This window comes from Molothrus aeneus, chromosome 9, assembly GCF_037042795.1.
Source record: "Molothrus aeneus isolate 106 chromosome 9, BPBGC_Maene_1.0, whole genome shotgun sequence".
Classification (NCBI taxonomy): domain Eukaryota; kingdom Metazoa; phylum Chordata; class Aves; order Passeriformes; family Icteridae; genus Molothrus; species Molothrus aeneus.
Window position 1 is genome coordinate 23,579,128 of NC_089654.1, and position 26,812 is coordinate 23,605,939.

General features: G+C 43.9%; 1 protein-coding gene across 1 annotated transcript in view; it reads left to right on the forward strand.

Annotated features, from left to right (window-relative positions):
• The window catches only part of RC3H1 (ring finger and CCCH-type domains 1), a 74,060-nt gene extending 48,196 nt beyond the window's left edge, over positions 1-25,864 (forward strand). Inside the window, exons 15-25 of the mRNA XM_066556211.1 lie at positions 1,514-1,724; positions 3,607-3,697; positions 3,812-3,947; positions 5,870-6,040; positions 6,590-6,705; positions 21,514-21,892; positions 23,588-23,803; positions 24,111-24,248; positions 24,336-24,729; positions 25,074-25,138; positions 25,348-25,864. Coding sequence (XP_066412308.1) covers positions 1,514-1,724; positions 3,607-3,697; positions 3,812-3,947; positions 5,870-6,040; positions 6,590-6,705; positions 21,514-21,892; positions 23,588-23,803; positions 24,111-24,248; positions 24,336-24,729; positions 25,074-25,138; positions 25,348-25,521 — 2,091 coding nt within the window. The 3' untranslated portion in view covers positions 25,522-25,864. The remainder of the gene's footprint in view (positions 1-1,513; positions 1,725-3,606; positions 3,698-3,811; positions 3,948-5,869; positions 6,041-6,589; positions 6,706-21,513; positions 21,893-23,587; positions 23,804-24,110; positions 24,249-24,335; positions 24,730-25,073; positions 25,139-25,347) is intronic.
• The last annotated feature ends 948 nt before the right edge of the window (positions 25,865-26,812 follow it).

A 26,812-nucleotide genomic window follows, 5' to 3' on the forward strand; every position in this document is an offset into this window, starting at 1 on the left:
TACCTGTCCTCTCGCTCTCAGTCCTACACAGTGTGGTTGCCTGGAGTTAGCACACTGCCAGGTTTGACCTGGGGAAGTACTGAGATTACCTGGAATCAGCTTATTGCTGTCTAAGTGGCAGCATCCAGGAGTGATAAACAGCTCTTGGCTTTCATCCCTGCTGCTAGAAAACTGTGTAAAAAACCTGCAGCTCAATTACAAGGAGTAATAAGGCTCTGGAGAAGTAACTTCCTTTTCAAGGCTAAACAAAGTATTCTTCTGCCCCAGAGCTAATTTTCAGATCAGCAAAATGGGATCTCTGCTGCTTTTCAGTTTTTGCCTCCTCTCAGAAAAAAAAAAAATTAAGAGACCTTTACTGAATTAATTCTCCAGTGATTTTTTTTTAATCATTCATAAGAGATTCCTTTTTTTGAAGGACAGGAGTAGGATCATCTGAGTGCATAATGCTGAATATTCTGCAGATACATGCAGCTTTACTGGGCAAATAGAAGGATGTTAAAATTGGTACTAGCATCCTATGGCCTCGAAATTAAAATGTATTTTTTTCCCGAATTCCAAATTAGATTTTCCCTAATGTTTCAGTTTCCAAGTATTACATTTCTTGAGTTTAGCTTCCAACTTAGTTGTTACTGCCATTTTCACCCCTTTATTCCTGGCTCAGATATGTTAACTGTTTCTATCAATCATTATCCCCACTGAAAGCTTGCAGAGTTTTATGTTATTATTGGACTATACCAAAGGTTGTAGCCTTTGGACAATTTTATTGGTGTAGTGGTCCCACTTACCTTGCTCTTTATGTTCTACTGTGCACAATTTTATTTCTTTAGCCAAGTCTTAACTTGATTTTGGCAATTGTTACCATTTTACATTTTGTGGTAGCCAACAGATAGCTTTCCTACTTAACTCAGCTCTTGGAGGACAGAGTGAGCACTTTGTCTCCTCATATGCTGGCCCATTAAGGTATTTGAGTCTGAAACTCAGTTGGAAACCAGGATGTTCCAAACAGTACTGCTGCTTTATGAAAAGTGCCTGAAAAGATATACCAGACATGTCCAAGTAAGTGTGGTACTGAAAAACTCCCATTCTGAGTCATTTGCAGGCTGTTAGGTTATACAATTCTTAGCACTGGGCTTCAGAGGAATTTCTTTTTGATTCTAGAAGGAATGTGTATTCCTCAGAGATGCCCACTTGTCTCTTCTTTGAGTTTATATGAGGGGGAGATTTTCCCCCCTTCTCTTCCCATTAGACTTTGTCTGTCTCAGTTTCCATTTGCTGCTGCTCTCTTCTTCTGGATTTGATCACAATTTTTCAGCTTTTTCACTGTGGTGTTGTAATGATCATCTTAAGGTAGGCCATGAAGGAGATGTCCCCTCTGACTACAAAAACTAGTTGAAAAGTGAAGGGAATAGAGAATACAAGAGAAACTAACTGCACTTAGCAAATTGTTGTGGGAGGAATGTGTCCTGTTGGTTTTGGAATGAGTTTTGGAGTGCCTTTTCCATGTGTTGTGCAGAATGTGGACAGTAAAGCCATGCGTGAGCAGCGCCTGGACATGCAGCGGCGAGCGGCCGAGGCGGGGGACGATGACCTCATTCCCTTTGGAGACCGACCAACTGTGTCAAGATTTGGGGCCATCTCCCGTACTTCCAAAGCCATGTACCAGAACTCTGGGCCCATGCAGGCCATGGCAGTTCAGGGAGCTGCCACCAAATCCATCATTTCAGGTATCATCTATGCTCTTGGATTTTATTGACTGTTTTTCTGTTTGTTGCTATTTTCTTTACTTGCCTGGAAGACAAGCCCTGTAAGCTTGTGTCTTGTCTTAGAAGTACAGCTGTGGTGTGTGTTAATGCCACTTAAAATAACTGCAGGTAGGGTTATATACTAAGACTGAATTCAGAGCAAGGTTGCCACAGCTTTCTGAGATCACTTGATCTGGACAAGAGGAGACTGAGGGCAGACCCCATAGCAGTCTACAGCCTCCTTCCAAGGGAGTGCAGAAGGGCAGGCCCTGATTTCTCTGTAGTGACCAGTGATAGGACTGGAGCTGTGTCAGGGGAGGGTTAAGTTGGATATCAGGGAAAGATTTTTCCCTCAGAGGATGGTGGGGCACTGAACAGGGAATGGTCACAGCCCCAGGACTGCCAGAGCTCCAGAAGTGTATGGACAGTACTTTTGGGTAGAGGGTGGGATTCTTGGGGTGTTTGTGGAGGGCCAGGAGTTTGGACTCCGTGGTCCTTGTAGGTCCCTTCCAACTTGGGATATTCAGTGATTCTATGACATGTTTGTGCATACAGTGTATTTGTTAGTGATGTGTTGTTGCTGTTTGGAAGAAGTTACTTTGTTCTGCCAGTCCCTCTGATAGAAAGCTTATTTTAAATCTGTAGCAGCAGAATCCAGAAGCCTAGCACTTTCCCAAATACACTGTGCAGAACCATTGATGGAGTACTGTACTGCTGCTCTCCTGCTTTATGGGTAGCTGCTCCTAAAACTTAATGCAGCCATTGTCTCGTGTACTGTTAGGCAAAGTAAAAAAGCAGAAGTAGTTCATTTCCAACACATCTATTTTCTAATCATGTGTATAATATGGCCTTCTGTCTTACTCCAAAAGATTGTCTCTTTCTTGAGGTGCACTACATAACCTTAAGAAAATATTGAATTATTATATTTCCCCAAACTTGCTTCTAGCTCTTTCAGGCAGTGATTTTTTAGACTTTATTACAGGTGAAAACTTAATCTTTAAACTGTAGTTACTGAGCTATGTCAGAATTATCAATGAACTCCTGAGTCTTTCAGGAACTTCAGTAGTAAAAATAACTACAATCATCATGTCTGTAAGTTTTTTTTTCTGTGTTTGCTCATCTGTGGAGGGATAGAATGTGAGAAAATAAAGATAGTGCAGAAGGTAGTCTCACACCTGAGGAGTTGCAGCTGCACTAATCACCAAAGATTAGGAACAGGCCTGCCCTTAACAGGCCACAGCTGTGTTCAATAAGAATGAGTGCTACAAAAGATTGGGTTAGCTGGGTGAGAAGGGAGTGGAGTTTGTTGGCTGTGCTGAGAAGAAGAAGGAGTCAGTGCTGTGAGGAGCTGCATGTGAGAAATCACCAAGAAGGTATGGGACTTTTGCAATAAGATGACAACACTCACCTGCCTGAGTATCTGAAGTCCTTCACAATCTCAGACTCTGGAAGGCTGTCACAGACTGTTAGTCATACAGGAAGAGTCGTGTATCAAGCATGTGAGACCAGTCACAAAGAGTATTTCTGTGTTCATTTAATCAGAAGAAATGTTCAACTTCTCATAATTAGAGGGCTGTCTAATATGCTGACCCATTAAGGTGTTTGAGTCTGAAACTCAGTTAGAAACCAGGATGTTCCAAACAGTGCTACTGCTTTATGAAAAGTGCCTGAAAAGATATACCAGACATGTCCAAGTAAGTGTGGTACTGAAAAACTCCCATTCTGAGTCATTTGCAGGCTGTTAGGTTATACAGTTCTTAGCACTGGGCTTTCTTCTTCTTCTCTGTCTAGTTCTGTGTTGGCTGAATGACTGAAAGGGTGATTTTGTAGTAATGCAATGTGGTTTTCTTCTGTTCTCTGGTAGACTACAGTCCTTATGAAACTCATGGTGGCTGGGGAGGCTCTCCATATTCTCCTCATCAAAATATACCTTCTCAGGGACGTTTCAATGACAGGTAGGATTGCTGTATTTTTTCTTTTCCTTTTTTTTTAATTTCTTTTATCTATTTTTTTCTGTGCCAGTGGAGCAAAGATTTTTTTTGAAATCTCCTTGTTTTCCAATCCCAAAGGGAGAGGCTGTCCATGTCAGATGTGGCTGCTCATGGGAAACAGTTGCCCTCAGCTGAACGGGAGCAGCAGCTGCGCATGGAGCTGCAGCAAGTTGACCATCAGATCAGCCAGCAGACCCAAATGAGGGGGCTGGAGGTTGGTACCAGTATTTGGAGCAGTGCTGGGGGGTGGGATGGAGGGAGATGAGGCTGGTAAAGCCTTTCAAGGGCTGACCTTTGTAGTGATACTCAGTAGCAATACTTGATCCTGTGATGCCAGGCATCAGGGCTGTGGTGCAAGTTCCAGCCTTTCTGCTTAGCAGCAGAAACTTCCCTGCACTCCACTTGCACATCTACACTATATTTGAATCTGAAGTCTGTGCTCAGTCTTGTTTGCTGTCACTCTCTTTTTCACTCCCTCTGCGTTCAGCTCTACTCAGAGGCAAACTTGGGGCGTAGGAGCCTGTTCTTCTTGACTTTACTGCTGCTGGAAATGTCTGATTTTATGTACAGAAAGCCATGAGCTTCATCTGTTTTGTGTTTGGCTTTGTGTTTGTACCTGTTTCTTCCTAAATAGCACAAACCACAAGAGTCAAGAAAGTAAATATGTAATATATTTAGCTTGAAAAATTAAGGCTTAATACTTTATGGCTCTTTGCTTAGAAGAAATGTAGTTGTAGCATAAGGAAAGATGAGTATGTGTTTGTAAAAGAATTAATGAGCTGAAATATTTCAATTTTGTGAGATAGGAGTAATGTCAAGCTATAATGAAGGAATAGTTTTAGAAAGCCTTAGTTACTTTTTTCCTTTTAGGAAAAATCAGTAAGTATTTACCAGAAAACTGTTCTGGGTACCTCAGCAACTATTTGTGTTAACATTTTCCCAGAAGAAAATGCTGTAAGTAGTGGATAGCAGCTTCTGCTGAAGCTATGGTTAATTAAGATCACATGTTACAGAGGAGGGTGATTGCAGATTAGTTTAAGAGCTCACAATTAAGTCACAGCAGTAGTTGCAGTAATATGCATTTGTTAGTTACTTGAAACATAGCTTGTGTTCTTGTGCTCTTGTTTGGGAATGAGAGGAGAAAATGTTTTCAATCTTGCATGTCTGCATATGCCATAATACAAGAGTACTGGAAAGTTGCAAAACCTGTAAGTGCCCTTCTCCTGCTGATCATTGTTGTGATTGAGTCAGTGTTAAATCCTACAGAGTTGAATGTTGAGCCTTGATTTTGGCATAATATGAATTTTGCAGAATTAGTTATTTTGATTAAGAACAGCTTTCAGTTTATCTCTTACATCTAAAGCTGCATGTAGATACTGGAAATCAAAGAGTCTTCACTGGTTTGCCTATTACAAGGTTGCAGTAATCAATCAGCCAGAGCATGAAGAGCTAGATCATTTTGCTTTTGCATTTTATGAGCATTTCTACTTAAAGACCAGCCAAATGCTGGGTTGTGTGGAGTACAAGATGATGTATTTAAATGCAGGGCCCACACTTGCAGAACTGATTCACAAGTGTTAGCAGAGTTTTAGAATGGCTGACATGGCTACTGCTTTTAGTAACTTGTGAATGACCATAGTCACTTGCCTCTCTCTATTCCTGTTTCCTAATGTGGGTCAGTAGAAACCTACATATTGACAGCTACATCTCTCAAGATGATGTTAGAATAATTCTGAATAATTCTGGCTCTGCTGTAGAATTAGATAAATTCTACTGCTGTAAATAAAGCAGCAGACTTGCTTATCTGCAGTTCTCTATTGTTGAACATAGAGCTCAGAAGAGAGTAATGTTTTTGTTCTCGGGCTTAGTTTTGAGAAGGGTGTGACACATGAAGAAAACACATGCAAATTTATGACAGCAAGAGGTATTTAACACTGCTTGTTTAAAAATTAAAATACTTGTCCATCTCTACAGAAACATGCTGAAAGTTGCATTGGAAGTGATTTCAATTGGGACATTGTGAAGTGTGGCCTTGGTTTTGTAAAGGAGCAATACTCTGGAATTATGGCCTTAGAGCTCTCTGTGCTTCGTGTGTTGTGTGCTCAGTTGTGTATGTGCTTGGCTTTATGCATTTAGGCTGTTAGTAACAGGCTGCTGTTGCAGAGAGAGGCGACTACCCTGGCAGGCCAACCACAGCCCCCACCCCCACCTCCCAAGTGGCCTGGGATGATCTCAAGTGAACAGCTGAGCTTGGAGCTACACCAGGTGGAAAGGGAAATTGGGAAGAGAACCCGTGAGCTGAGCATGGTGAGTGCTGGGGGTCTGGGAGGCAGAGATGCAGTGCAGAGCCATTCACCCTGGCAGAAAGGCTCCCTACACAGCTGGAGTCATCCATCTTCCTCCTCACTTCTATTCTTCAAAACCTCCTGAGGAGTTTCTGGAGTCTTCTTCATGAAGAAGTTTAATGTAGCCTCTTTAAATGTTGTTAATTTGTCACCATTTGAAATAAGCATGGTGTTGACTTTGATGGAAACCAAATTGTCTCCAAGGTCCCTGTGCCATGAGCTCTATAAACTGCTTTAACATAGTCTGCAGGTACAGGCTAGTGTTCAGAAGTCTGTGTGCTGTTACAGTCTGTGGCCTTTGCTTGTTGTTACAAGGATCATCCCTTCCTTTTGGGAAATACTGTGTCCTGAGAGGATGAGCATATCTAAAAGTCTGTTTTTGTCTCATGGCTTTTGTGGGTTAAACTGTGTGACTGCAATTCACAGGCCTTCTTCATCGTCCCTAAGGAATGAAATCTCCAGTTCTTTCAACACACTCTTAAAGAATTTTTCATCTGTCCTTTCTTTAAAGGAGAGCCAGTCTTCACTGGATATGAAAAACAAGCTGGGCACCACTAAACAGACAGAAAATGGACAATTAGAACCACAAAATAAGGTTCCAGCTGAGGACCTTACACTGACATTCAGGTAACATGGGCCTTCAACCTGTCTTTGTGTAACAGGAGCCACTTCTTCAGGGCTACTCTCCTCTTGAATAAATACCCTTGCCTCACATCAGCTCTGATGAGGAAGCACCTACTAGACAAAGAGACTAAAAATCAAGTTTTTATAGTGCAGGTATGAATTAAGGACCTCTCTAGCTGTGAAGTAGGTGAGTGGAATAAGACTAAATAAATTAACGGAACAGAAGACTTGCAGAGAGAAATCCATCTGGGCAGTATTGGATGATTAGTAGGGAGAAGCAGGAGTTACACAGCCACCACAAAAGAAATCCTTATCTGCTGTCTTGGTTTCAAATAAAAAAAAATCTTCCAAATGTGAAAGGTATTCCATCCTGCTAAAGTTTGTGATGTAGATGTTGTCTAGGAAGGCACAGACTTTGAAACTACGTTCACTTTCAGCTGTCAGTAGTGGACTTTTATCTGTGTAGGGGCTGGGATTGATTTCACTTCACATTTAATAGTTGGAAGAAGATCTTTTTAGGAATGCTGGAAGTCTCTACAGCAAGTATTTTCGAACAGCCACAAGCATCTAGATGTATTCAGGCCAGCAATGAACAGAGAATCTTGCATGTTTACATAACTTCACGTGAGCAGTTTGGAATATTAATATTTATTCAGAATGAGCATTTTCATATTGCTGATGAAGTCTGTGCCTTCTTTTTATGACCAGTTCTAGAATTTTGTATTGCACCATCAGACTGACACTGCCAGAGCAGGAACTAATTTTTCCATATGGTGCTATGAAAGTAATGAAATCAAAATAACTGTTTATATTTTTAAAATTGGGGTGGGGGGAGGGGAATACAAATTATCATGAGGTAACTTAAATATTTTAGAATATGTACACTGAAGTCCTCTTACTTAAAAATCAAGGGAAAATCTCAGTAATTGCTTCTTTTGGCCCACTTCCCCTTTCTCTTCAACTTCCCTTCAGCAGTGATGTTCCAAATGGATCAGCTTTGACCCAAGAGAACATTGGGCTCCTGTCCAACAATATGGCATCTCTCAGCCTGGCAGAGGACCCTGAGGGAGGAGGAGATGGCCATGACTCCCAGCGAGGGGGAGTGACGCCCACATCTGCTCCATGAAGCGAGGCCAGCACACCCTGGAGCTCCTTCTGCTGGGGTGTTGGCAGCTTCCATCTTGTGTTTTTTTTCCAGGGATGATTGGATAAACCCAGGAGCAGCAGTAGTAGCAGAGCAGCAGGTCCAGAGGCAATGTGCACAAACACAACTACTAGAAACAAATCCTGCACATAGTTCACATTAACGCATTTTTTAATTAAAAAATGAAAATTAGCAGTATCTGCAAGCAATTCAAATTAAATTTGTTTTTGTTCTGTGAATGAACTTTATTTTAATAACTTTGGACGCCTTGAATCCCAGGGCTTAAAAAAAAAAAGATATTATATATATATACTCTGTTTGATTAATTGTATGATCTTAATGAAGTAGGTTTTCTTTTATTTTGGTATTATTACATACCCAGTGCATAATTCCTTATTTACCTTACTACAACAATTTGGCCGCTTCCTTGTGTGGTTTAAGGGTAAACAAGGAATGAGGGTTAGAGAGTAGCTGTGAATTGCAGTGTCAAAAGATGTGCAGCAAACTTCATCTTAACACAATTGCTCCCATTGTGGCCAGGAACTTAACCTGAGCTTCTTGCTTAAGTTGCTGAATTTAAACTACAAATGACAGAGTCTTTGCCAAGGTGTGGTCCTTCTTAAAGGCTGGCATTATTTAAGGTCTGTGTATGTTAGAATCTGACACCTGAGTACCAACCTGCAGTTTGTCAGGCCTGCAGTGAATCCACCCTGGGTTCCTGTTTCGTGGGGGAAGAATTGCACCAAAGTAACCACTGAAGGTGCAGCACAGATCTTGCCACAAGTATTGAGGAGCAAATTTTGCCTGATAGATCTAATACTTCTCCAAATAGATGCTTTGTGGGCATAAGCCAGAGTCACAGTGTCTTTTGATTTTATTTTTTTGTTTAGATTAAAGATTTTGTTCTTGCTGCACATTTTTTTTACTTTTTTGGCATATGCTGAGGTAAGATCCTGGATGTGAAGACCTCTTGAGAATGACTTTTCAAGTGCTGCTCCCTCTCTACCTTCTTGGCCTGTCCTCATTTTTTTTCTGGGTTAGACTACTAAGTGGGAAAGCACTGGTTATGTAATAAATTACTGCATTGCTTTGGTTGGGTAAAGCAAAAGTTAATAAATTTTCTTGGGTTTTAGTTTTTTTCCTTAACCTTAACTCCTGCTGAGGTTCTAGCAACCTTGGGCTAAGCTTTGCATTCATCATACTGTTAAATAAAACAACAGGGGGGTGGGAGGGGATACAGTCTCACTATTGCCTACCAGTAGGAGAGTCCAAACAGAAGACTCTTTTGAGTAGCAATTATTTAATTTGCCCAGTCAAGGCACCGCGTTTATATACTATTTCACATTGAATTTGATTATGCCCTACAGACCTGGCTGGTCAAGGATTTGATACACATATTGGCTTGGGATTCGAGCTTTCTTTTTTATTTAAATAAAAATTTATATATAAATATATATATACATATATACATAGTTATATCTGTATATATATTGGGTATGTTTTAAGAATTTTTTCGCATGAGCGCAGCTGTTGTGATCAAATGTCTGGGAGGTAGAAGCACTGAATGAAAATAAAAGCATTTTTTCGCACATCCCCCCACACTTTCCATGTGTCTTAACATGGGTTTATTTCACTCTTAGTTCAACTTTGGCCTCTTAATTGCCTGGAGTAGTTTGAAGCTTGCTTTTTTCTAATGCCTCTTTTAACTTTTGGCAAAGAATCAACTTTGCACTGAAACAGCTTCATCTCCCCTTGCCCCTATCCATCTGTATCTCCTACTTGAAGCCAAGCATTCCAGCCACTCTCCTTGGAGCTGAGCAGAACTGGGGTGATGCAGCTGGGAGCCTGTCAGGTCTGTTCCTCCCTTCTCAGCTCTGGGCATGAGGAGGATGAAGGTCTTTTCCTGGCTGCCTGCTTCCAAGTCACCTGACACAGGCCCTGGGCCCTCTCACCCTTCAGTGCAGAGCACCACCCTCAGGTCAGCCTTCTCCTGAATTTTAATTAGTTTGCTCCTTCCTGCTGTGTCTTTATTAACACAAGGAGCTCATCTTAGTCAAGATAATTAGTGCAATATTCTAATCTAGGAGGACAAGCCCAGAATGTGCCTTTTTTAAACTGTAGTAATTGTGGATGTAAAATTAATTTTCAAAGATGGTTATGATAGGTTGGACACTACAGATTCATTTGTAATACTAGGAAGAAAATCTAGAGGGGTGAAAACCTCTTTACCTTTTATTTCCTAGTTCCCTCACCAGGTTAGGGATTATTCTTTTCTCCACATTTTCTCCTGGAATTCTTCAGTAAGCACTGTTTAAGATTGCTGGCCTACATATGATGAATGCTTCCAAAATCTGTGGATTAGAAGGGGGACCTTACTGGGTTTTTTTCTCCTTCATCCAGCTCTCTGTGCTGTACTTTGTGCATAACGTCCTTGTTGTGATCAGTGTGTCCAGGTGAATGCCCTGTTTGCCCAGAATTATCGTTTGGCTTGTTAAATAGTTTACTTACTATCTACTAACAGTATTGATTTTCAACTTTGTTTCATCCCCTCTTCCTCTTAGCCTTTTTCTGCTTTTTTTGCAGAAGTTTAGTTGATTAAACAGATAAAACAGCAAAATGCAGTGCATACTCTTTAAGTTTTTTCTGGAAACTGCACCTAAAATGTTCCGGTTTAGTGGAAAAACTGGGAGAACCTGGGGGACAGCTAGCTCTGTAAGTAGTGGCAGCATTGATGTTTACAAGCATGAAAATGTCTGGAGTGACTCTGTGTCTTCCTGCACTCACTCCTGTAGCCCATCATTGTCCCAGCTGTACAGGAATTCTGGCCACCTCAGTGAAATTGCTCTTGGCTGCCAAGTGCTTTAGTTCCTTCTGTTGGGCAAGAAGCAGCAGTATTACCATGGTGTCAGGGCACTGCTGCATCCTTTGGTAGGTAGGTTAAATATTCTGCTGCACCAGACAACTCTTGATATGTGGGTTTCAGCCAGATGGACAGCATGGACAAACCTTGAGAATAGGAAGCTTCAAGTGGTAGGTTAAGCTTCAGTGTGTCAGTGGTTCAGTCAGTGTATAGATGATGTCTGTTTATTCTGTGGTGTTATTTCCCTCCTTCTGTCGACATCTCATCTATCTGTCCTGTGACCTAGTTCTTTTTTCCTGGCAATAGGAGAAGTTTAAACTTTTTCTTCTGTCCTTCTTGCATGCTGTCCTATTTCAGAGTAGGACTTCTTTTCTGTAGATCAGAGCACCTTTCAAGCTAGCAGCACTTTTATCCCTGTTCTTCTCAAGTTCTTCTCTCTGTAGTCTTTTCTGAGCCGTCTCTCCCCTTTTTGTGTCCTTTTCTCCTGTGGCTTGCCCATCCACCCTCCCTGATTGTGTAACAGTGACAGCTTGCTGCCTCAAAACAGAGCATTCAAATGAATTCGCTTAGCCAATAACTTCTGTGAAGTTGCCTTTTCTAATGGTGTTATTACTCAGTGATGCACAAATGTGATATTGCCCCTACTGGTAGGCAAACAGGGGATCTGTATAAACATGGTAAACTGCTGTTTTTCTTTAAAGGAGAGCCAAAGACTTGTGCTTTACACATTTTTTTCCCCCTGATGTAGCCATTTTGATTGTCAGACATTTGTGTAGGGTATTGTGAGTTGACTGTATTATCCTAATAACAATTTCCAGAAGTTAATGATTGTCAAGCCTTGAATTGTGGAAAATCATTCCATTTAGTCATACAATTTGCAATGTACTGAGATGTATCTGAGCTGTTGTGATGTGTTTTCAGTCTCTCATGCACTCTCTCAGCTGACTGAATGGCTCTTTTAGAGAGGGAGAAGGAACATAGAAATGTTATAATCCAAGAAGCCTTGTTTTTAAATGTTTCTAAATTTAATACTGATTGAAAATTTCTTCAGTTACAGTAAAAGATAAATCTGTGTTACAAATATGACTGACTTTTAAGTCCACTGGGACCGAGAAGATTTGTGAAACACTAGCATTGCATTAAATTAGATGTGGAAGAACCAAACTTGTGATGATATTGTCTCTTGACAGCATGGACTGAGTAAGGTGGGGCAAGTTTTGTACTAGAAAGGGCCAGGAGTGAGGCTTTTATTAATACAAGAAAGCTGCTGGCATTTCCCTTCCTTGAGCTACTCAAACTCTCACAGACTTCTTACTAAAGTTTTTAGGTTCAAAGAGAAATCTTTTAAAGTCTGAGTAGCATAAACCCTCATTTCCACTGACATTTATGATTTTGGACTATAACAAAGCAGACTTACAGGATAGTTATCTGAAAGACTCCTAATATAAAGTTTCGTTCCTGGAAAGAAGCTAGACCTGCTTTTATGAGAAAGAAGAAATGCCATGCCAGTGTTCAGGAGGCTCAACAGTGAGAGTGCCAGCCAGCTTCTCTGCTCAAAAATGGGAGAAAAGACCCAAACATACACAGTGTGCAAGTTTTTGTGCTTGTCTCTGTGTGTATGGAGAAGTGGTTTTGGTCCTAGGATAGATAGAAGGAGCACAGAGCAATGCTGCTGGGGCATGATGTTACCATCATATTCAAATTTTGTCATCATTCACTTTCCAAAACACAGCCTTCCATTCCTGCTTCCTGGTGTTGCTGATTTAAAAACAACCAAAAAAAGAAGTTAGTGTGTCAGCAACTTAATTTCTTGTATCACAATAAATCAATTTCCCTGGGAGGAAAAAGAGAGCAAGAGTTTTTGAGTTGCCTACATGGTAATGGAGTTATGAACTGGAAAAACATCCACCTTGCTTGAGTAAGTGTAAACTGAATTTCTGAATAAAAATGAAGTAGCTCTTCTGAGCCACCTTTTGTGTACAGCTGTGGTGCCAAGAAATGGGTGATTGTTATACAGATTATTATGTAGCACAAATTGATTTGCTCTCAATTCAAATAGACTCTTAAAATGTCAAAAACTTCATTGGGAATTTTCATTCCCATAGTGAATTGTTACCAACTGCATTATTTTCTATTGGAATGTCAGGGGATGACAGAGACTAAAGTTAATTCTAGTTATTCAACATAAGAAAGGGATTTGGGGAAATGTTGTCCCAGCAGTGTCCTTCTACAGTTAACATGTGGCCTTTATTCTTCTGTAGGAAGAAGAATGTAACTGCTTAGTGTTGTCACAGACTTCAGAGCACTTCTTGTGATGCAGGTAGAGCCTTGGTTAGTAGAGAAAGGAGAACAAACTTAACAGTTCTTTTCTTTATAATTTTATTTCCTATTGGCAAGTGTAATATTGTTACATGGGAAGTGTGCCAAGCAAAGAGGCTGCAGCATTTTCTGCAATTTCCCAATATAAAGAGCACATGGCAATGTGGATTTGTCTGCATCAGGAGCATCACAGTCATTTGATGCTTAAAACATGTGGCCATAATAATCAAAATTGGATTCCTGTAGCTTAGTCATGTGAGTAATTAACTGATCTTTCCCAGGCAATCTTTGCAATTCCAGGGAGTTTGTGTATGATATTTAGTGCTAATTGCAAGGTATTCAGCAATTGGGAGGGTTTAGGTGCCTAACTTCATCCAGCAAGGTAGCTTTTCTTGGATACACTGGTTGGATGTTTTTATATGCCAGGAAAGAACTGTTTTGAAGATCTGCATGTTTTAGGTAAACACAATTGTCCAATTTGAAAAATACAGTATTGAGAGAGACAGAAGCAACAGGTAGTGCAGTCTTTGGAAATAAAAAACGTTAGACATGATGGAATTACATGTAAAATGCATATGGGGTAAATGTATCTGTAAGAGGAAAAAAAAATATTGTGGAGTATTTGATGCTCAAGAAATTATTTGCTTCTTCATAATGTTGAAAATATTTCATTAATAGTTCTGTGGCAGACAGTACTCACAAGTCTTTGGCATCCAAACCAGATTGTATATCAGATGGATCCCACAACTGGATGTGTGCACTGACCTCTTTATTTGTAACTTTTAAAAAGAAATTTGGCAGCAGCCTTTAACAAATGCATGAAGCAACCTGAGAGGAAGAAGCAATCCCATTTACATCACAGCTGCTGCACAGGTCACAATTGGTTCATCTGCAGCCTCTCCTGAGTGAAGCTGATCAACATGGGCAAAACTAATCACTTGGAGAGTTTCCCTAATCTTAAGGAGTTCCCATTCCCCCTTCAGCCTGTGCTTGCTGTGTAAGCAGCTTCCATGCTCAAAGGATCTTTCTTCAAGTCAGCTTAGCAGCTGTTCTGTAGCTTGGCTGTTTTTCCATATTTTCTCTAACTGGTAGCATTGTGTTAAGCTCTTCCCCTCATTGTATTTGTTGCTATGGGGAGGAAGAGGTGAAGCAAGATGTGTGAGAGGAGGGAGGAAGAATTGTGGGATATGTATGACAGCTCCCACTTCTTTGAAATCATCTACTTCCAGTTGTGGGATTTCTCGATATATGATTTTTTTGTGGTTTTTGTAAGTCTAATTTTCTTTGATCTTGTTAGTTCCTTACAAGTCTCCCCGAGACATTCTGCAGTCATTATCACCTTTTTGGGTGGAGTTTATTTTATTTTTTTGGGTTGTTTGTTTTGTTTGGTTTTTTAAATAACTTTTTAACATTGGTGCATATATGCTTGGGATAGAGCTCATGTAATTATCCAATCGTATTGATTGTATGTGATTGTGCCCTGCAGAGGTATATTTAACAAAAAATAAAATAAAGGATAGCCTAGGTAATAAAGGAGACCATGAAATTTGTTGAGTCAGGTTATGAACTATTTCTTAAATTTTTATAGGATCCTAGACATGTGAAATTTCATCTGCTGTTTTCATGAATCAGTGCTCAACAAAATATCATTCATTCTCTCCTTGTGGTTTTCCTTGCTTTTCTTCTCCTTCTGCTGTTTTCTTCCTTTCCTGTTCTCTTTCCCATAAACAAAAATCTCAATCCTTCATGGGAATGGCTGGCTCTGGGTTGATAATGTGAATAATTATTGTTTGTAGCTATCAAAACATTCACAATAGGAGTAGAGATGAAGCAGAATGTATGAGAATTCCACAAATTGAATTCTCTGCAAGCTCAGAGGAATTATGAAGTTTTATACATACAGGCCTGGTCACGGGGGAGATGTTCAGAGGTCCATGGGGAATTGCTCTGTATTCTCCAGGAAAGGTTAGATGCTTTGCTACCTCTTGGGAAAACTGAGATAACAAAAGGAGTAGAAGAAAGTTCTCTACTCTCTGTGCCTTTACTCCTCCAATACTTTTTAGACTTGAAAGGAAAACTTTCTAGGTACTCTGCTGAAGTGGGACAGAATGCATTGAAGGAGACAAAAGGCAAGAGGATCCAGAGATCTGAAAGTCAGTATTGGTCTTCTTTATTTAATTCTCAGACCTTTAGAGCCAACAGTGTCACTTTTGTGTGAAAGAACAAGGGAGTAGAGACCTACTGTACATGAATGGCAGTTACATAGGAAAAAAATGTTTAAATGCTATTTCTTCTTCCCTCTTCTTCCTTTTCTCCCTCTTTCTCCATGACTCCACCTTACTCCCACAGATTGTCTGAGGGTCCTTTGAGCTGCAGATTGAACAAAAAATAAAAAGTGGAAAAGTGATTCACTATGTGGTTTGTAAATAGATAGAAATGTCTACAAGGTCTTACCTGCTTTTCTGTCAGCATTTATATTAAGTGATAAATTAATGAAGAACACTTTGAAGTATCTTTTGTTTTCTGTCTGGGATGAAAGTACATTCTTCTAAATTTTGTGTGAGGTGTAAGACTGTTGGACCATCTGAGTGAGCTTTTCACCAGCTCAGGGTGTGTGTTCTCTGCCAGGATGGAGCATAGGAGATGCCAAATAGCAGAGAAGCCACATGTCTCCTGGGTTTGGTCTGCTCTCTTCTGACTTCACCTGTAAACAAAGTGGCTCCTTCACCTGGTCACCAGAGGTGAACAAGAAAAGATACTCAAAATAATCAAGTTTTTTTAATTGCTCAGAGTGTACATATTTTAAAATCAAACCAGACCCTTCAGAGCAAGAAGTGAGCAGGATTTGTCTAATGTTGAGCCTGGTTTGGAACTTGCCTTAAAGTGAAAGTAAGTTTTGTTCCACAGTCTGCTTTGTGGTTTTTAGTCTTCTCCTTTCATACCTTTTTGTGGTCTTTAACTAGTCATTGTCTGTAAATCTGAAACTGGATGAAGCTGGTGCTTCACTGAAAAACTGTTCCTTCTACTCCAGGGCAAGCACAGCCTTCTGCCCCTTGAGTTTGTGCATAATGTTCATTACTATTGTTTATTATTCTTGAGCCTGGGCACCATGGATCAAGGTAAGGTGTGTTTTGCTGGGCTGAAGCCCATCACTGCTCATTATTAGGCCCCCTCACAATTCTACACTTACTTGCTAGATGAGTCAAAGCATTCTGTTCCTATAAAGGAATTGTATTTAGTGGGAAATCCAGCAGAAAACTAAGTTTCAGTTGGTGATGATTTCCTTACCCTTTCTCCCACTAGTCTGAGGATTCAGAATCCTCATGTCGTGACTCACTTCAGAAGGGAAAAAAAAGAGAGCTGAATTCCAACAGTGGCTGGCTTTTAAAAGGAAGATCTGAAGCACTGGAGAGTCAGATCCCTCTGGAAGGAGGTGGTGGGTGCTCTGCATCAAGAGAGATTGGGGGAAACTTGCTGAGTTTCTTTATGTGGAAAAAAGGGGAGACCAGGCTCAAGTGGAAGATACCTGCTGGAATTTTTTTCCCCTTTGGATATGGATAGCAGGACAGAAAGAATCTAGCTAGAAGAGGCTAGCTCATGAGATTCCTTGATCCCATCTTACTCTGTGAGTGCAAGAGTCATTTTCCCTGTGCCTATCCATGAAACTCAACAGTGAACACCCAAAGCACAAAACAAAATTAAGGCAATTTATGTTCCTCCTCACCAATCAGGTATGTTTAAGAACTGTTTGTTTCCAGCTGGGATGTCTTCAGTTGTTTCTATAACCTCCTTCTTCCTAACTGTGAACTCCAACTCTTTGAGGACTAAAAATGTGGGAGAGACTAAAACCAAAGCGTGGTGCTTCATCTGTCTTGCCACAGGCTGGCAGGCTTTGGTGCTTGATGGTTTTGAGCCTCTGATCTTTGCTTTGGGTCTGGGAGCAGCAGCTTTGGGAAAAAAACAGCCCCTTTATTAGAGCAAACAAGGCATCCAACAGTTTGGATTAACACACTGGCCATCTTGGGGGCTTCCTGGATAGCTCTGCTCAGGTGCAAGTGCTGGGTTGTTGCTTGGAGCTAAACCAGCCATAAATGACCACTTACATGCAGCATCCAAAAGATAGATTGACTCAGCTACCCTGGAATAAATGCCTTGGGAGCTCTGTGGGATATGCATGGTTGTTTGCTTTTGGTTTTACTGCTTTGAGCTCCCTCTGAACGCTGGGTAAAATGGAAACCTGTGCTTGGGTGTCTCCCTGGGTGTGGAGCATCCCTAATCATCTGAAAACCCTGGGATCTGTGGGCATGTCAGTTACCTTAAAAAATTAAACCAGCAGCCACCTGAGGTAACAAGGTGCAGTGTATGTGAGTCCTTCCTGTCTCATGGAGGACATTTTTTACATTACCCTTCAACTTATCTCCACAATCTCTGTCCCATTTAACTATGTCCCATACTGATACAGTAAAGTCTTTTACTTAACCCAAACCAGTTTGCAATTGCATTTTCCATTAAGGCAAAATGTTCCTCTCACTGGAGGCTCAGCACCTGCTGAGCCAGCCTGCCTCTGGGAATTGAAATTCCGGGGGCAATGCTGCAGGATTCGTGGAGCAGCTGCATCCTGGATCAGATATGGTGTTTGGTCCTGCTCACTACTCTGCCTTGTGAATCTGGACAGGAGTTGGGGGAGCTGCTGTTAGTCCTCAGCTTTCCAGCTGTGCAAGTGAAAGGTCACAGAATCACACAATATCCTGGACTGGAAGGGACCCACCAGGATCACAGAGTCCAACTCCTGGCCCTGCACAGGCACTCCAACAATCCCACCCTGTGCCTGAAAGTGTTGTCCCAACACTCCTGGAGCTCTGGCAGCCTTGGGGCCGTGCCCATTCCCTGGGGAGCCTGTTCCAGGTGAGTGTGTTTAAGATGGGATGTGTTTGAAACTGCAGAATGTGAAGTGGGGCAATTTCTCCCAACTTGTGTCTCTTCAGGAAATGGGATACAAGTGACACGGCTTGGGACAGTTGGAGGAAACATTTTGCTTAGCTACAAGATCCCAAAATTAGATCTACATACAGCTTTATATAATTTTTATTCAAACTCTTGAAAGGGTTGAGGTTTTTCTCATGGGATAAGCAGTTCATTTTCTGTTGGCAAAAACTGAGGGCATGTGGCACTCGTGTGGGGTAGGTGGTCGAACTCTCCCTTGTCAGATTGAACTTTAAAACCTCTTTCAAACTAAACATTGCCTCTTTTTTCCTACTCTTTGCTTAACCTTCGGCAGCTGGTCATCAGCCTTTGGCCTTAGCATCCTACTCCCCTCCCACCATCCCCTGCTGCTGCCTCAGCTCTGTTTGAGCACCGAAATCCAGTGGGGCAACTGCTTTGGGCTCAAGCAAGACTGTTCTCTCAAAAATTTGCATTTACCTCCTAAAAGCAGAAGCCTGGAGGTAGAAGGGGCAGGTAAGAAAAACAGAGTGGCTGCCAGAGTGGCTTTTTGCTCTATTAGAGAGAGTCCTCCCACCCTAGGTGTCATGAAGGCTGGCATTCTAAATTGTCAGGCTTGGCTTATCCCCAGCCTGCAGCAGTCGTGGTGTGGAGGGCAGTTAATGAAGTCAGGAAGCCCTGAGTAATTGCTGGCTGCAAAAGAGCACTGCTCGTTTGCTTTGGACTCAGGTTTTGGGGTGTGATGCAGTGGGGGGAAGGTTTCTCAAGAGCCTAAATTAATCTCAAAATGGTTTGAGCTATTTTGTATTAGCCGGGCTGTGTAGCACAGTGCTTGGCTGCTGTGGGACATTCCCACCACTACCAGTAGCCCCAGTAGGTTCAGTAGGGTGGGTGCTGGGGGTCTGTAAGCCCAGTTATTCATCCTGTCGTGCAGCCATGGAAGGATGGGATGGAAATGGTGTGTGCTGGTGAGAGCCCAGCCATGTTGCACAGCAGCCGAGGAATTGGGGTTTCTCGATGCTTCCCCAGAGCCTTCTGAGTTTGAGCTGAATCAGCAACTTGTTTCTTGGCTTTCTGCACTTTTTGTTGCTTCACCCTTGTAAGAACCTTTTCTAATTTCTGCATTCCCCTTGCCAGTAATCCTTTTCAGGCAGTGCTGTGGTGGGAATACTTTTGGCATCCTTCCAGGTTGACACATGGAGTGCATGTCAGTGCTGCAGAGGAAAAGGGAACATTGAAGAGCTGTGGGAGGAGGAGGAGTGAGTTTTGGCCAAATGCTATGACAAAGAGCTCGTCTAAGAAACAGCAGGGGCTCTTGCCTGTAAGAGACAAGATTGGGTGTGTCAGAGGCTGGGTCAACCTTAATGGATGGTAAAGCAGATTTAAGGTGTTAGCATAAAGTCCTGTATCTTCCCAGAACTGATGGAGTCAGGGCTTTACTGCAGAGTAAAAACAGGGAGTCTTTCTCAATTGATGAGGACAGGGTGAGGTGAGGATGGGAGTGCCCTCCCCACTCTTGTGCTTTGGCCTTTAAATATGAGATTAAATTAGTAGCACTTTGTGTGCTGGCAAACACCACGAGCTGCTTCTGGCTTGACAGAGGCAGGTGTTTGTCCTTGTACAGACAGGATCAGGACATGTCTTTCCCTGGAGGTGAGTGGAGTGACAGGGCAGGGACCATGGTGAGGTTGTCCTTTCCATGGTGGGACTGGCCACAAAGTGTGTCAGTACTGCTGGAGCTGCAGGACCAAGTGTGGGTGAGGGAGGGCTGCTGCAGGCAGTGGAGGGCTCTGGTCCTGGCCCCAGGATTGCAGAACTCTGGAGTGTGTCTGACTTGTTGCTGGCTGACTTTTCCTGTGGGATTGAAAGGTTCAGAAGAACAGCACTTCCTGGAGTATTTTCAATTGTCTTAATATTTTTCCTTTCTCTTGGCCTGGGTGTTGTTTTTTGTTTTTAATTGGTTAACTTCCCTCCCTTTTTAGTTTTTTTCCCATTTGTGGTGTTGCATCTGTCCTAAACCTTTCGCAAGATGATCTCTGTGTCATTACCAGTGAGAGCTGTGGCCATGGCCTGAGTGAGTCCCTCTTGTTTTGCTGTGCTATCACACAGCCTTGGGCTCCAGACAGTCTTGGTGCCAGATGAGGTAGTTTCTGCTTTTGCAGAGGAACAGATGAAGTCATTGGCCAAAAGCCCAGGGAGGGGGTTGTGGAAGAACCCAGAGGTCTCCTTCATCCCAGATCAGCCTTTGAGCCTGCTCCCGTTTTCCTCCAGCAGGTGCTGGCCCACCAGCACTGGAAGATCGCAGACATGGAGGTCACCAGTGCTAAATGCAGGTGACTTCTATTTTAGTTTCTCAGAAGGCAATGCTTGGTAGTCATGGCAGTGAATATGTGGAGGCAGGCAGAGACTTACCTAACTTAGACACACGATTTAAAAAGTGCCCTGTAGCAGGCAAGACCTGGGCAGGCTGCAAGGCCCTCCCAATAGTTGTTTCCCAAACTGTTGTGGCTGTGGTGCTTCAGCTTCCTCCCATGGGGTACATGAACAAAGCAGTCATGCAAAGGGCATCTTAGAACCACAGCATGCAGGCCCTGGGATGGCTCATGAGGCCTTGCTGCCAAAGCTGGGTGGGTGATGGGATTTAGGAGGAAATTGTTCCCTGTGAGGGTGGGGAGGCCATGGCACAGGGTGCCCAGAGAAGCTGTGGCTGCCCCATCCCTAGAGGTGTCTAAAGCCAGGTCAGACAGAGCTTGGAGCAACCTGGGATAGTGAAGGTGTCCCTTCTTATGGCAGGGCGTGCAACCAGATGATATTTAAGGTTCCTTTTAACTGAAACCATTCTGAAGTTCTGTGTTCTTTAGCAAAGGGGAAAATATAAATTATCTCTCTCTTGCTGGAAGATTTTCAGAGAACTGCTTTTGCTGGAACACAGTAATTCCCATTAACCTGCACTCTTTAGGTACCAAGGACAACCAATTTGCATTGAGGAGGTATGAACTTTGGACAGGAATTGGTGTGATGCATCAGCTACACCATACATGCTTATAAAGTACATTTTTTGGGAATTAGAGATGCTCAGTCCATGGAGGGACCAACTTCCTTGGAGGCCTTTTCCTTATCACCTTTCTTCTCTGCCACAGTATCTCCTACATCAGTAACTGAAAAGTACTGTAAAACTGAGGTGAGCCTGGCAGGGTCCTTATACTGTAGTCACCTCACTGGCCAATGGGGAGGACTCACAAGTTCAAATCATCCATTTTGGTACAAACTTGTCAGGGCTGAGCCTGCTGCTTAAAAAAGAGGCGGCCCAGGTCACTAGAAGAACACTGGTTTCAATGCATTGCTTCTAAAAGCATTGTGTGCTCACAGGCAAGCTTGTCCTGCTGTCTGTCTGTCCTTGCTTGTCCTGCAGCTGCAGGGCAAAAGGATGACTGGAGGGGGCTGTGGGGCTGCTGTCACTGTGATGGTGGCTGAAGGGGCTCAGGGCCGTGGAGCAGCACAGGTTTCACAGACAGGCCGTGTGTCTAAGGCCTCTCTCTGGTTCCAGGACAATGCATCTCCTCGTGCTGTGCCTGCTCAGTGTCTGGGGGCTGGCTGCCCCCGAGCACTACGCCGTGGAGGACATCTGCACTGCCAAGCCCCGCGACATCCCCGTGAACCCCATCTGCATCTACCGCAACCCCGACAAGAAACCCCAGGAGGGAGAGGGGCAAGAGCCAGCAAAGGACAAGCTCCCAGAGTCCACCAACCCCCGCGTCTGGGAGCTGTCAAAGGCCAACTCTCGGTTTGCTGTCGTCTTCTACAAGTACCTGGCTGACTCCAAGGACAGTGGGGAAAATATCTTCATGTCACCCCTTAGCATTTCCACAGCCTTCGCCATGACCAAGCTCGGAGCCTGTGGCAGCACCCTCCAGCAGCTCATGGAGGTTGGTGGAGGTTCCTCAGCCTTTTCCTATAGCAGGTCTGAAAGACAGGAAAGGTGATCATGGCTAATGGCTGCTCTCAGGGTCTCAGGATTTGCCTTGGAGAGGAAATCCCAAGTTGGAAGGACTTTAAAATTCATCTCGTTGTACCCTCTGCCATAGGCAGGGACACCTTCCACAACACCGGCTTGCTCCAAGCCCTGTTTCTGGATTTGTTTAGACCCCAGCTCTTTCCCCTTACTCCTTGTTGGGATCCAGCATTCCTGGGTTTGAGAGGTTAGTTTTTATCTGGAGGAAAGGAAGCCCATTTGGAAGGTGAGGGAAGGGAATGGCAACAGTTTGGCTCTTGCAGATTGAGCTAAGCTTTTCCTTAGGTAAAAAGCAGGAAAAGCCATGATATCAAGTCCTGTTGCAGAGGAACTTTTTCACATTCTTTCTCTCTTCCTTGGGACAAAAATGAGACACATGGGAGACCTTGCAGTCCACCCGACTTCCAGGGCATGGGAGTCTGTACAGGGGGAGTCTCTTTCTCTACCTGTTGGCCTTATACTCGGGGGATAGTTCTGATCCCAGACTAAGAGGTAATTCTGAGTTCTGGCTCTTCTATGCAGCTAATTTAAGTCCCTGCCTGTCCTAGCACCCTTCTCAATGCCAGACCCACTCCCCTGCTGTGTGGGATTTGATGCTGCCCATACCTTTTTCTCCAATGGGAGACCTCAGCCCAGAGGAGCCTTTCTCCCTGCAATGAGGAGGTGTGAATCAAACACCTCTGTTGCTGTCCTTACAAATCCTGCCTCTGGAACAAATAATGTTGGTGGTCTCCTGTCATTACGCACACAGCCTGAGTGCAGCAGCTATAACCACATCTCCAAAATCTTCACTTGTGCGTTCCCCTCTGGGCAGCCCTTCCCACTGAAGGGGAACCTTCTCCATTGAGCCACCCACACCTGCAGTCCTAACCCCCCTTTTCCCTATGAAATGGCTGGGAATACCAGGAATGCCTTACAGGAAACAGTGCCAAAGGAGGTTCACAAAGAGCAATGTGCTGTGGGATTTTCTGTGCCTTAAAGCCCTGAGGTTGGATAGCAGTAGAAAAATCATAATTATCCTTCCAGCTGGCAGCTGGGAACAGATAAAAAAATTCCCTGTGCTGCAAAAATCTACCCTCAAAATGATTGCTACATATTCCCATTCCCTGTAAAAATAGATAAGATGTACCAGAAGTACTCAACAGGCCATGAGAATTCCTCCTGGGAAAGAGGAGCCTTTAGCATTTTCACAGGAGGGTTTAGCACATGTGAGTCCTCCCATGACCTGGTATGACCCAAGAGCTGCAATGCTCATCTCTGGGGTGTGGTAAGGGGTTATGAACACCCTGTTAATTTTAACAGCACTTAAAGGGGAAGCTGGGGCCAGTCAAAGGCTGGGTATAGACAGTAAGAAAACAGGTGTTGGAAAGAGGAGCAGCACCTCCACATCTAAGCAGAGTTTAATCCTCCATTTGGATTCTCCAAAGGAAGTCTTGGGCTGGTGATGTGTTGCTTTTCCATAGATTTGGGTTCCTACACATGGAGGGTGAAGCTCTGAGGGCCTGCAGATTTGTTGCTGTTGAGGCAAAGGCTGCACCACCACTTGCTCTGGGGCCCAGGAGCACAAGAGCCTCCTCATGGATTCCTTGTTGCTGTTTGGCTCGTCCAGGTCTTTCGATTTGACACCATCTCAGAGAAGACATCGGATCAGATCCATTTCTTCTTTGCTAAGCTGAACTGCCGCCTGTACAAGAAAGCAAACAAATCCTCAGAGCTGGTGTCAGCCAACCGTCTCTTCGGGGAGAAATCTTTGGTCTTTAATGAGACTTACCAGAACATCAGTGAAATCGTTTATGGAGCAAAACTCTGGCCCTTGAACTTCAAAGTGAGTTTGAACTACTCAGGATTTTGCTTATTTTGTTTGGTTCCACCCCCCCACCCCAGTCCATCCCTGTCTTTTGCCCTGAAGTGCTCTGCTCTGGGTGTGTGGGACACCAGTGAAAGCAACAGGGAATCTGGGATGCAGCTCCTCTCGCTTCAGCTCACCCTAACCACAGCCACGTCCCCACTCATCATACCTAAGCTTATTGTCTTCCCCCAGCACATACCCTTGGGAACCTGTCTCCTGCAGAAGGGGTACAAAGAGGGGTTTAAAACCCTTGGCTTAACCTTTTTTTGGTCTCTTCCTTTAGGAGAAGCCAGAACTTTCCAGGCAGATCATTAATGAGTGGGTGGCTAACAAGACAGAGAAGCGCATTACAGAAGTGATCCCAGAAAGTGGTATTGATGATCTCACTGTCTTGGTCCTGGTCAACACCATTTATTTTAAGGTAACAAAAGCTAACAGAACTGGGGAGCAGCACACTTCCCTGGAGGAAACATGGTGCTCATGTTTGTTGTTCCCCTCTTCTTTTTAGGGGCACTGGAAATCGCAGTTCCCAGCTCCAAACACAAAACTGGATGTATTTCATAAAGCCAATGGTGAGACCTGCCAAGTCCCGACTATGTACCAGGAGTCCAAATTCCACTACGCATTCATTGCCCAGGACAAAGTCCAGGTGCTGGAGCTGCCTTACAAAGGGGATGATATCACGATGCTGCTGGTCCTGCCCAGTGCTGGGACGCCACTGGAGGAGGTGGAGAGAGACCTGACGTCAGAGAAGCTGCAGGGCTGGATAGACTCCATGAAGGAGATGTCTCTCTTCGTCTACCTGCCTCGCTTCCGCGTCGAGGACAGCTTCAGCCTCAAGGAAAAGCTGAGGAAAATGGGGCTGGAAGATCTCTTCAGTCCAGAAAATGCCAGACTCCCAGGTGAGATGTGGAGATAGAGCAGTGCAGAGTAGAGGTGAGGGGCAGCCATTCCTCCCTAGGCAGGGCAGTAGGTGCAGGAGCACACGAGGAACGAGCACATGAAAGCATTTCTATGTTGCTGCAGTCAGTGATGGACTCTCTGGTAAAGTCCCACCATGGACACTCAGCCCTGCTCTGCACTGATGACATTGGCACCTCAGCAGTCAGTTGCACATGGAAGAGGGAAGTTTTTGTTTAGGGCAGCCATGCCTTCTGCCTGATCCCAGGCCATGAAGGATTGGAATGTGTTTTTTCTCAAGCTGTCTCTAAACTCAGTTTCACCTTTGTATATTTTTGTATTTCAGGTATCATTGCAGAGGGCCGCACGGACCTGTATGTGTCTGAGGCTTTCCACAAAGCCTTCCTTGAGGTGAGCCTTGTTTTGTGCCAGTGTGTTTTGCTTTTTAAAAACAAATATTAAAGGGAAAAAAATAGTTCTGAACCTACAGTGTTCAATTCTCAGCAGTCTAGGGCTTTGGAGGGAGGCTGGCCTGTGTTCTGTGGAGGAGGAGGAGGATGAGCCCTCTCCATGCTGCATAATGCCTGTATTTTAATCCCATTTTGTCTCTTGGCTGGCAGGTGAATGAAGAAGGCAGCGAGGCCTCAGCTGCTACAGCTGTCACCATCTCTGGCCGTTCCTTCCCTCTGAACAGAAAAATCTTCAATGCCAACAGGCCCTTCCTGCTTTTCATCCGGGAAGCTGCCCTCAACACCATCATCTTCATGGGCAGGATAGCTGATCCCTGCTCCTAAAGGGGCTGGTAGGGCCTCACTTCTCCCTCCTCTGCCTCGGGAAAAGGGAGGTGAGGTATTGCCATAAAGTATGGGCTGCTCCTGGAGTGGTTGGTCTCGCTGTTTGGTGCCGGCTGCAGGGAGGGACTGCACCCAGCTGGGCTGTCCCTGCTCCTCCTGCCATGTCAGGTGAGGGGGCTCATAGGTCACCTCACTGTCCTGTCCTTTTTGGCAAGGAAAGCTGAATTTCATCTGGTACTGGTATTTTTGTGGCACCCAAGTCCAGCATTGCTGTCCTTCCTGTGCCCTGTGCCAACCCTCTGTAACTCTGATCACTTGGCTCATTAAAACCTATAGATCTGTATGTAACAGACTGCTCTCTGAATACACACTTTACACTGAGCCACTTCTTAGACTTATTTAAATCCTTCTTTTCCAGCAAGTGGGGCTCCACACTGGAAAGGTGAGTGGAAGAGCAGCAGCCATTAGGCTTGTGCTTGCTGGGCTAGGAACACCCTTCTGCAGCTCCATGTGGGTGGAAGAGCTGCCAAAAGCTGTGCCCTGCTTGCCAGCAGCTCTGGTGTGTCCTGTGTGCCCAAGTGCTGGGAGTCACTAGCATAGCCAAGGCTTTGAAACTCTTTTTTAGTGCTAACAGTTACTGTAGCAGCAGTGCCCATGAACCACAACAGCGCCCAGGTAAGGTAACCAGTACCTGTAGCTTTGATAAAAAGAAATTATTTCATCTGCAGGTTTACTCCAGGAACTGAGGTGTCCTGGCCTGCTGCCAGGCCACATGTGATCAGACCTCTTGTTTTAGGGTGGCTGTATTGCTGTAGGACCTTTGGCAGGGCTGTCCTGAAGATGCAGAAGATTTCTCCATTTCAGGCAGCTGTTTCAAACCAATCAGACAGTGAAAGCACAGTTCCTGTCCTCAGGAGGTGATGGAAGTGGTGTGTGCAGACAGTGGGGTGCACTGCTCAGTGGGCCATTTACTCTGGATTTTGTAGGACCAGCAGAATATCCACCTTTGTAAAGGCTTCTCTTGGCAGGAACTGCTAGAGCAGCCAAGCAGTGAGGGAGTTAACTGGGATGGAGCTGGTATGTCAGATCTTTGGTCTCTGGGTCTCTAGCTGTGGAAGCTATCAGAGGTTTGACTCTTTGCTGTTCCCAGTAGGATTGTCTGAGCATCTGTGCAAGCAGTGTGTGACTGGGACATGGAGAGCCACCTCCTCCGTTGTCCCACGGGCCATGGCAAACCCTACACATCTGAGAGGTGTCCTTCAGGGACTCCTTTATGCATGCTCCCCTGGAG